General features: G+C 45.9%; 1 protein-coding gene across 24 annotated transcripts in view; it reads left to right on the top strand.

Moving 5' to 3' along the window:
- LOC111531374 overlaps positions 1 to 9902 on the top strand; it is a 61817-nt gene extending 51915 nt beyond the window's left edge. For 11 of the 24 annotated variants that reach the window (XR_002728244.1, XR_002728247.1, XR_002728267.1 and 8 more), the window contains one exon: positions 6433 to 6848. Coding sequence is in view for 3 of the 24 variants with exons in the window: in XM_023198624.1 (XP_023054392.1) it covers positions 6433 to 6439 (7 nt within the window). In the remaining 21 variants the exon portion in view is untranslated. Of the gene's footprint in view, positions 1 to 4763; positions 5237 to 6400; positions 7074 to 8228 lie in introns of those variants that run through there. The other 13 variants (XR_002728246.1, XR_002728251.1, XR_002728262.1 and 10 more) reach the window with 4 other exon arrangements.
- The last annotated feature ends 676 nt before the right edge of the window (positions 9903 to 10578 follow it).

Here is a 10578-nt window from a genome sequence, read left to right as displayed (position 1 = left end):
TCTGGATAATTGTAGCACTTCCTGGTTCATGGGGAAATTGTGACACTTTCATCTTCATAGTGGCATTACCACACTTCCTGGTCCATAGGGATAATTGTGTCACGTCCTGGTTTGTAGGGACATTGCCACACTTCCTGGTTCGTCTAGATAATTGTATCACTTCCTGGTTTATGGGGAAATTGTGACACTTTGGGCTTCATAGTGGCATTGCCAGACTTCCTAGTCCATAGGGATAATTGTGTCACCTCCTGGTTCGTAGGGACATTGCCACACTTCCTGACAACCTTAGCCTTTGTTTCCCACACTCCTGAATGCACAGAACCAGAGTTCTGAACGATGTTTTTGTTTGTTTGTTTGTTTGCTTTTGAGATGTAGTTTTACTCTTGTCGCCCAGGCTGGGTGCAATAGTGTGATCTCAGCTCATTGTAACCTCCGCCTCCCAGGGTCAAGTGATTCTCCCACCTCAGCCTCCCGAGCAGCTGGGATTATAGGCAGGTGACACCACACCTGGGTAATTTTTTGTGTTTTTTAGTAGATACAGGGTTTCACATGTTGGCCAGGGTGGTCTTGAACTCCTGACCTCATGTGATCCACCCATGCGGACTCCGAAAGTTGTTGGGATTACAGGCGTGAGCCACCATGCCAGGCCTGAGCAGCGTTTACATCCTCAAAGCATCACTAGAATTCTGATAATTGTTTTTACAAAGAAGGAAAGGAATTATTGGCAAGGATGTGGAGACATTAGAATTAGAATTCTCCTACTTTGCTGGTGGGAAGTTAAAATGGTGTAGGCACTATGGAAGACAGTTTGATGGCTCTTCAGAAAATTAAACACAGAATTACCAAGTGATGTAGCCATCCTCCTTCTACCTGATACCTAAAGTTACTGAAAACAGATGTGCAAACAGAAATTTGTACACAAATGTATGTAGCAATATCCAAAATGCCAAAAGGTGAAAACAACCCGATGTGCATTTAATACTAAATGGATAAACCCAGTGTGTTCCATCCATACAATGGAATATTATTCAGACATGAAAAGGAATGAAACGGTCACATGTTACAACATGGATGAACCTTGAAGACAGTATGCTAAATGCAGAAAGAGAGACACATTTGTCACATATTGTAGGAGTCCATTTATATAAAATGTCCCGAATAGTTAAAGGCATCAAGACAGAAACTGAATTCGTGCTTGCTTAGGGCTGGGGGAGGGGAAAATGAAGAGTGATTACTTGGTAGATACGAGGTTTCCTTTTGGGGTGATGACAGGGTTCTGGAACTAGATAGCGGTGATGGTGGCACAGCACTGTGAATGTACTAAATGCATCTGAAATATTCAGTTAAAAATGGTAAAAACAGGCCTGGCGCAGTGGCTCACGCCTGTAATCCCAGCACTTTGGGAGGCCGAGGCAGGCGGATCATGAGGTCAGGAATTCGAGACCAGCCTGGCCAACATGTTGAAACCCCATCTCTACTAAAAGTACAAAAATTAGCCGGGTGTGGTGGTGCGTGCCTGTAATGCTAGCTACTAAGGAGGCTGAGGCAGGAGAATTGCTTGAACCCGGGAGGCGAAGGTTGCAGTGAGCCGAAATTGTGCCACTGCACTCCAGCCTGGGTGACAGAGCGAGACTCCATCTCAAAAAAAAAAAAAAAAAAAAAAAGGTAAAAACAGGCTGGGTGCAGTGGCTGACACCTGTAATCTCAACTCTTTGGGAGGCCAAGGTGGGAGGATTGTTTGAGCCTAGGAGTTCAAGACCAGAGTGGGCAACATAGTGAGAGGCAGTCTACCAAAAAAATTTTTAAAATAGGCCGGGCGCGGTGGCTCACGCCTGTTATCCCAGCACTTTGGGAGGCCGAGGCGGGTGGATCACGAGGTCAGGAGATTGAGACCATCCTGGCTAACATGGTGAAATCCCGTCACTGCTAAAAATGCAAAAAAATTAGCCGGGCGACATGGCGGGCGCCTGTAGTCCCAGCTACTCGGGAGGCTGAGGCAGGAGAATGGTGTGAACCCGGGAGGCGGAGCTTGCAGTGAGCCGAGATCACACCACTGCACTCCAGCCTGGGAGATGGAGCAAGACTCCATCTCAAAAAAAAAAAAAAAATTAAAAAATAAGTTGGGCATGGTGGCGTGTGCCTGTAGTCCTGTCTCCTCTGGAGGTTTAGTTGGGAGGATCGCTTGAGCGCAGGAGGTCAAGGCTACAGTGAGAGGTGTTTGTGTCACTTCACTGCAGCCTGGGTGACAGAGTGTAGACCCCCATCTCTAAAACAGATGAATACATATATACATAAATGATTAAATGATGAAGTTAATGTTATGGGTATTTTTCCACGACAACATCCTTACCCACAGAAACCTCAGTGGAGAAGACAGGAGTGTGGCAGACCAACATGCTTCTGTAGCCCCACAAAGCTGTCCCTTTAATTGGTACCACTCCTGGTAAAGGCTGTTTGCTTAGCGGACGTTGATCTCTGACTTTGTCCTCCACCTGCTGGCGCAGTGGCTCCTGCTATCTCCATTTTGTCCAGCTCACCTCTCAGTCCCCAGAGTCCTAGAACTGTCTATAGGTTCTTGCTTCTCCCTTTTCCCCTAGAAGCATCTCCTGGGAATCGCCCTGACCAAAAGCCCCATCCACCTCTCCAAGTCCCCCTCCAGAAGCCCAAACAGCCCTTACCTTCATTGCCTTTGAACCTACCCGAAGTCAGCAAGTTCAAAACTCATCAGAAACCAGGAGAAGTCTCAGCCCCAAATCAATAGTAGCCGTTGTCAGCTCCTCCCAGCTCAAAGTCCCCCAGTGACTGGTTCCCTGGTCTGAGTCAGGAACAAGAGACTGAAAAGCACGGGGATCTGGTGCTTTTTCTTCGTAGGGATCTGGTGCTTTTTCTTCGTAGGGTTACTCCCTCTCCCTACCAAAAAACCTACCAACTGAAAGATCACTGATTGGTTGCATCAACCAACCTCAACCACCAGATGTCTTTGAGATGGGGAGCCAGCCCCCTAAAGCTGAGTCTGTGTGTGTGGCTTCCAAATACCTGGTCCCCTGGGTGCAGACAGAAGAGAGGACACAGAGGCTGGACATCTCCCAGAGGAGGGGGAGATTGGCTGGGCACCAAACAGTCTTGCTTCCCTCTCTGATATCATAGGAACATGAACAGACTTGGAGATACTGATTGAAAGTATATGTCACCTGAAGGAGACTTTGGTTCCAGAGCCATTAGTTCCTAACCTCCTACCATACTCTCTGCATGGTGGAAGATGCCAGAACATTCTCAGAGCTTGAGAAAAAAGAGGAATTGAGAGAAGGGATGAGGGTCAAGAGATAGAGAAGGTGAGGAGGAATGCGAGAGAAGGGAGGGAGGAGAAATGAGGAAGGAGAACTCAGAAGCTCAGGTCTAACTTCACCCCACTCCCCTCAGGACCCCTACACTCTAACATTTGTTTCTGAGAGTTCCTGGGGACCACCCATAAACACTGAGGTTAAATGTAAATGGAAGGGCAGGACTCTGTTGAAGTCCCTGTTGGCTGCATAGTCACCAGCTCTCATGACCCAAAGAGGAGACTGATCAGGTGACTAGATTATCAATGAAGGTAAATCTGGAAGACAAAATGTTTGAGGCCAGGTGCAGTGGCTCACAGCTGTAACCCCAGCACCTTTGGAGGCCAAGGTAGAAGGATCACTTGAGCCCCAGGAATTTGAGACCAGCCTGGGCAACATAGGTAGACCCTGTCTCTACAAATAATTTTTAAAAATTAATTGAGGGTGGGCGCGGTGGCTGAAGCCTGTAATCCCAGCACTCTGGGAGGCCGAGACGGGTGGATCACGAGGTCAGGAGATCGAGACCATCCTGGCTAACACGGTGAAACCCCGTCTCTACTAAAAAATACAAAAAAAAAAAAACTAGCCAGGCGAGGTGGCGGGCACCTGTAGTCCCAGCTACTCAGGAGGCTGAGGCAGGAGAATGGCATAAACCCGGGAGGCGGAGCTTGCAGTGAGCTGAGATCTGGCCACTGCACTCCAGCCTGGGCGACAGAGCGAGACTCTGTCTCAAAAAAAAAAAAAAAAAAAAAAAAAAAAAAAAAAAAAATTAATTGAAGGATTTCTAAAGACTACATGAGTGGTTTATGTCTCCTGGAGTCAGAACCCAGGGAGGAATTTTGCTGAAATACCAAAGCCACAGGGAGCCTGAATTGAGATGTTCAGACAGAAATTAAGTTTGAAGAAATAGATTTTGGCAGAGAGGCACATAGCCACAGACAACTCATACATTCATTCATTCTTTCACTCACTCAATGAACATTAAATGGACTGGCTCTAACTGCATTTCCCTCTCTTGACAAGAGGGATACATCGGACAGAGACAGGCTGAAGGAATGTAGAGTTGGTATTGGGCCTGGGAGCTTTCCAAAGGCACTGTGCTCTGCTGTGCCCTTCTTCACATCCCAGTCTGTACGATGTTGACTGTGTTCGTGGATATCGCATCGCTGTTGGGATCCCAGAAAGAATATGTATGAACCACAGTGACAAATGTCATTCATAATCCCTTTCAGCGAAGAATAACCTACAAAAATGTCTTCTGTGTACCTTCCCCTGGAATAGTTTGTGATTCTGATGCAACTGGAGACAAAACATCTCTTATCCATGGCCTCTCTTGAATCAGTTTTGTCTCCAGTCTGCCTTTCATGGGCACTCTAACAAGAAGGCAAACAAGGAAAGTTCAGCTGGTCTAGCAGTTCTTTTTTTTTTTTTTTTTTCTAGCAGTTCTGAGACAGCAAATTATCTCACTGTTGATGTGGACAAAGAGGCTCTTGCAGAAAGACTATACTTAACTCTGAGGATCTGGGTCCCAGCTTTTTGTTCACCCAGAGAGGTATAAATCTGAAAGAATCTGGGTTCCAGCCGAGCTGAGAGAGGTGTAAAATCACAGAGGCGTGCCTCCACTCAGAACACACCATGATCGTGCTTTTATATGGAAGGCACAGCCATTCACTCATTGTCTGATTGACGTTTCCATTGAACGTTGGATCTCTTCAAACCAAGTGTCTGTAAACCAAGGGTTCTGCACTGACCCTGAGGATGAATCCAACAGGAAAGATACAGAGAAACATCACAGCACACCCCAGAGACATATGCAATTATTGTTTATTGATTAAAAATATAATGAAAATTAGGAGGCCGAGGCGGACAGATCATGAGGTCAGGAGTTCGAGACCAGCCTGGCCAATATGGTGAAACCCCGTCTCTACTAAAAATACAAAAATTAGCCAAGCATGGTGGCACACACCTGTAGTCCCAGCTACTCAGGAGGCTGAGGCAGGAGAATCGCTTGAACCCGGGAGGTGGAGGTTGCAGTGAGCCAAGATGGCACCATGGCATTCTAGCCTGGGCGACAGCGAGACTCTGTCTCAATAATAATATTAATAATAATGAAAAATAAATGAAGAATAAGGGAAACCAAAAATAAACATCTAGAAGAGCAGTTTAACGTGCAATTTCATTTTCATTATTTCTGCTTTAAGTTTGATATTTATATCGTGTCTCAAATGAACAAGGCTGACTACTCGTTCCCTCTTCTGTTACCCTCTCGTTGGAGGTTTTGTTCTTTGCCTTGGTATGTTGAGAGACCCCAGAGGTCTGTGAGTAAAATTCAAGGGCTCTGTCAACTCAGATGGGACAAAGTCTACTTCTCTGGGTTTACTCACTTGTAACTGAAATTCTGCATCGCCTGTGGACCTAGGCAACACCCCACAACAATATTAGTCTCGCCTGTAGATTTCTCACCAACCATTATCACAGATACTTTCCTGTCACTGTACAGGAGTTGCAGATGAAATATCTTTCATGCTCATGACCACTTCAGCGTTACTGTGCTCCTTGGATGCCTCGAAATATTTTAATCTTATGAATATCTAATGCATTACTGTGTTTCCATTACACGAAATAAAACAATGACTTAGCAGTTGCCCAGGTGAAGGGATCCACTTCCAACAGGTGGGACTAATCGTTCAGGGTTTTAAAAAGTTCTCTGTGTAGTTGGATTTTAAGCTCCGGAGTTAATCTGATAGAACTTGCTCATTTGATTTTAAGAAGTGTGGTTAATGGGGATCTCTTGACTGTAGAATTAGTTTTAAAACACCGCATTTACTTCTGACAGTAGGTAAATTTTATCTTGGGCACAATTGTATGGCCTTGGTGGTAGTTAGTATAAATTAGTATGAATTAACTTGGGCCTATGTGAAAATTAGTATAGCATAAATTAATGAAAGCATATGTGAAAATTTGCAGTTATTTTCTATATTCCCCTAAAATGGAATTGCACTGGAAATATAACATGCTTCTTTTGTGATTTCTACGTATCTCTGTTTTATTCTCGTGTCAAATTCTACTTTACCCCTCAGTGACAGTCATTTCACACTGCTCTCTGTCTCAGTGTCTGAGGCACCCTGGGACCGTCCTGACTGGATGGAAGCACAGTGGCATTGCTGGCCTGAGCTGAAGTGCTGATTAAAATAAATTGAAAGCTGAATGACCTTATGAAGAGCTACTTTACCCCGGAACAAATATGGAGAGGAACTCCTTGCCACTGTGTTCTCAAGTAGACCACTTTGGAGAAATTATACATTTGTCATAACACCTCAAGTCCTGCTCTGCATAGAATGCCCATTATTATCAAGAAAAGTTCTCCACTCCCTGTGATTCATAAGGAAATGCAGGCCCAACCAGAAAACAGGAGCTGCCACAACCTTGCGTCAGACACATTCAATCTCTCTATTCACAGTTGCATTTTCTCTCTCTCTCTCTCTCTCTCTCTTTTTTTTTTTTTTTAACAAAGTCAATTACCAATAACAGGGAAAAACAAAAACAAATAAACACATTGTTGAGCTCACTTCTGAGAAAGGTTCTGCATTGTGAATGTCAGGATTCCACATTTCTGAAGCACCTTTGCTCCTCCAGAAAGCACATCTCTAGTTTCGTGGTGATACGGGAGAGAAATGACAATTGTCTGTATTATCAGGATGGCCCATTGTTCTCTGTGGTTCTCAATCAATGTGGACGTCGACCATGACCAAGGTCTTTCTTTCTTTTCTCTCTTTCTCTCTCCTCTGTCCTTCCTTCCTTCCCCCTCCCCCTTCCCCTCCCCTCTTTCCCTTTCCTTTACCTTGTTTCTTGCTTGTTTCTTTCTCTCTTCCCTTCCCTCCTCTCCCCTCCTCCCTTTCTTCCCTCCCCTGCCTTCTCCCCTTCCTTCTCCCCTCCACTTCCCCCTGCACTCCCTTCCGCTCCCCTTCCCCTTCCCTTCTCTTTTCTTTTCCTTTCTTTTCTTTTTTTTGAGACAGGATCTCACTCTGTTGCCCAGACTGAAGTACAGTGAAGTGATCATGGCTCACTGTAGCCTCAACCTCCTGGGCTCAAGCCATGCTCTTTCCTCAGCCTCCTGAGTAGCTGGGACTACACACACACACAACCATGTCTGCCTACTTTTTAAAATTTTTATATTTTTTTGAGACAGGGTTTCATGCAGGTTTTCATGCCCAGGCTGGAGTGCAGTGGTATAATCTTTTGGCTCACTGCAACCTCTGCCTCCTGGGCTAAAGTGATATTCCTGCCTTGGCCTCCCAAGTAGCTGCGACCACAGGCACTAGCCACCACATTCGGCTACTTTTTTATTTTTTAAAGACACAAGGTTTTACCATGTTGTCCAGGCTGGTCTCGAACTCCTGAGCTCAAGCGGTACACGCGCTTCAGCCTCCCAAAGTGCTGGGATCACAGGCGTGAGCCACCGTGCCCAGCCTGGTTAATGTTTAAATGTTTCCTGGAGATGGGGCTTCACTATGTAGCGCAGGCTGGTCTTGAACTCCTGGGCTCAAGTGATCCTCCCACAGTCAGAGATATTATTTTCTTTCCTTGCTTTTTTTTTTTTTTTTTTTTTTTTTTTTTGAGAGGGGTCTTGCTCTTGTCCCCCAGGCTTGAGTGCAGTGGCTCGATCGCAGCTCACTGCAACCTCCACCACCCAGGATCAAACGATTCTGCTGCCTCTGCCTCCCGAGCAGCCCAACTTCAGCACCTCTGCCAAAGGCAGGAACCCGGTGGGAAGCCCCTGAGCCCAGGGGCTGCAGGGTCTGCTCTGGTGACAAAGCAGGCAGTGAAGAGAGCAGGGCTGCGAGACAGCGTGGGTGGGCTTCATCTGCTGCTCTTGGAAATTCATTGCATGATGCGTTTGTTTTTCAGAGGTCCCAAAGCAAAGAAACAAAGCCCCGCAGAGTTCACCCAGAAGGAAAGCCTTCATTGGATCAGGCTATAAGAGGACTCTCCCCTGAGAAAGATACTTATTTTGGCGCTGTGTTTAGAGAAAAAGGAAGAACGATGGCTTTCCCGTAGAAACATTTACTTATTTCATGATTTGAAAATGGACTTTTATGTTTTAGGAATTATGTGGATGGGATGTTTTCTTGGGTGATAGGATTTGAAATTGCGGAGGGGAGCGGGTGCCATGTGCCAGCAATGGCCGGCCGGCCTGCCTTCCTTCCTCCCTCCCTCCATTTCTCCTTCCCCCCACCCCGTTTCTTCCTTCTTTCTCTCTGTTTCTTCTTTCTTTTCTTTTCTTTTTCCTTCCTTCCTTCCTTCCTTCCTCCCTCCCTCCCTCCCTCTTTCACTTTGTTTGTTTTAATGAGAGTAGAGAGGAGGAAAAACACTTTTTATTTTTTGTCTACCTTTATTGTAAAGAGAGACTGAGAATACCATGCCACACATGCAGGGTTCTGAGCAGAGGGCTACACCCGGCTTAGTTCTAAAGGCACCTACACTTTATCCTGAAAGCCATGGAGAGGCCCACAGTTTGAAACACTCAGTCTCTCAGAAGAGGACAGAAGGGGCTGCCAGTGTGATAGGGAGAGAAATTGAACATAGCCGACTCCATCTTGCTTCTGACTCCTCAAGCTAACTGCTCTTAGGCACTTCCGCACATGGGCCAAGTTAATCATGGGAAGAACTTAGATTACAGTTTAACTGGAAAGCAAGGATGATAAGAATTCCTTTCCAAAACTAACCTCTGAGGAGATAAGAAGGGCATGCACACAAGTAACAATGTTATGTTGAAGATTTGTAGGAGCACTGTGACCTGAGCAAGGACAAAGAAGTTTTGCAATCTCCTTGGGCCCCTGCTGATGCCCAAGTGTCCGTGGTCACCAGCCACCCCCCTCACCTCAGCCTCCTCCTTGTTCCCCCTTCTCAGTGTACAAAGAAGTTTGAGATTCATGCCTTTAAAGATGGTTCCTTACGACAAGGGTCCAGTATCTTCCTGACTTGCTGGCTCTCCAAATAAAGATGCTTTTCTTGTTCTAACTTCTTGTCTCTCGAATGATTGGCTGTTATGCAACGAACCTCAGGAACTTTGGACTCCACAGCACTAGGACGACTCTCAGGACTCCCAGTCTCTACTGGGTGCAGGAATCACTGGGGAGTCTGACTGAAATGCAGACTCTGATTAAGGAGGCCTGGGACACGAGTCCTGAGATTCTGCATCTCCAGTAAGCACCCAGGGGATGTCGATGCTGCTGATCCAGGGACCACACCTTGGAGAGCAACGCTGAGAAGCTGGTGGAAGAGCCCAGGCTGATGAGGATCTGAACATGGTCCGTAGCAGGGAGGCTGAGAAAATGAGATAAAAATGTTAAAAATGGCAGAGTTACCTTTCTGGAGAAGAAATGGCTTTTCCATTCCTTATTACGCTCATGTCTTTGCAGCTAGCTCCCAGTGGTCTCCTTCCTGTTACATACCTGCAGTTACCATGTTCTTGTTAAGGAAGAATTGCAAATGAAAAAAAAAAAAAGAGGAAGTTGATCATGTTTGGTTGGTTTTGGTCATGTTTGGTCATCACAATAAGTAAATAAAATCTGAAATTTCCCCCTGACTTTGCAAATGTTTTCTTCCAAGGAGACCAACCTTATTGGATTTCTTTGGTTCCCAAACAGTCTGCCATGAGGTATGAAGGACACACTATCTTTTATGTAATTGGTGAGACCCAATGCCTTCCAGATGTTGGGTGTCTCATCCCAGTGTGAGGATTTTTTTTTTTTTTTTTTGAAATGGAGTCTTGCTCTGTTACCCCAACTGTTACCCCAACTCGGCTCACTGCAACCTCCGCCTCTCAGGTTCAAGCAATTTTCCTGTCTCAGCCTCCTGAGTAGCTGGGATTACAGGTGTGTGCCACCACACCTAGCTAATTTTTTGTATTTTATTAGAGACAGGGTTTCAACGTGTTGCCCAGGCTGGTCTTGAACTCCTGAGGTCAGGCAATCCACGTGCCTTGGCCTCCCAAAGTGCTGGGATTACAGGCGTGAGCCACTGTGTCCAGCCAAGGATGTGTTTTGAAAACTTAATTTCCCTTTAGAAAAGAGAACTTAATCTACATTGGTTGATTAAGTTGGTTCTTTTTGTTGTTGTTTGTTTTTTTGAGACAGAGTCTCGTACTGTCTGGTGCAATCTCGGCTCACTGCAAGCTCTGCCTCCTGGGTTCCATGCCGTTCTCCTGCCTCAGCCTCCCAAGTAGCTGGGACTACAGGCGCCCACCACGGCCGGC

This window comes from Piliocolobus tephrosceles, chromosome Y (assembly GCF_002776525.5).
Source record: "Piliocolobus tephrosceles isolate RC106 chromosome Y, ASM277652v3, whole genome shotgun sequence".
Lineage (NCBI taxonomy): Eukaryota > Metazoa > Chordata > Mammalia > Primates > Cercopithecidae > Piliocolobus > Piliocolobus tephrosceles.
Note: the sequence above shows the minus strand (reverse complement) of the source record. Positions and strands in the feature narration are given on the sequence as shown.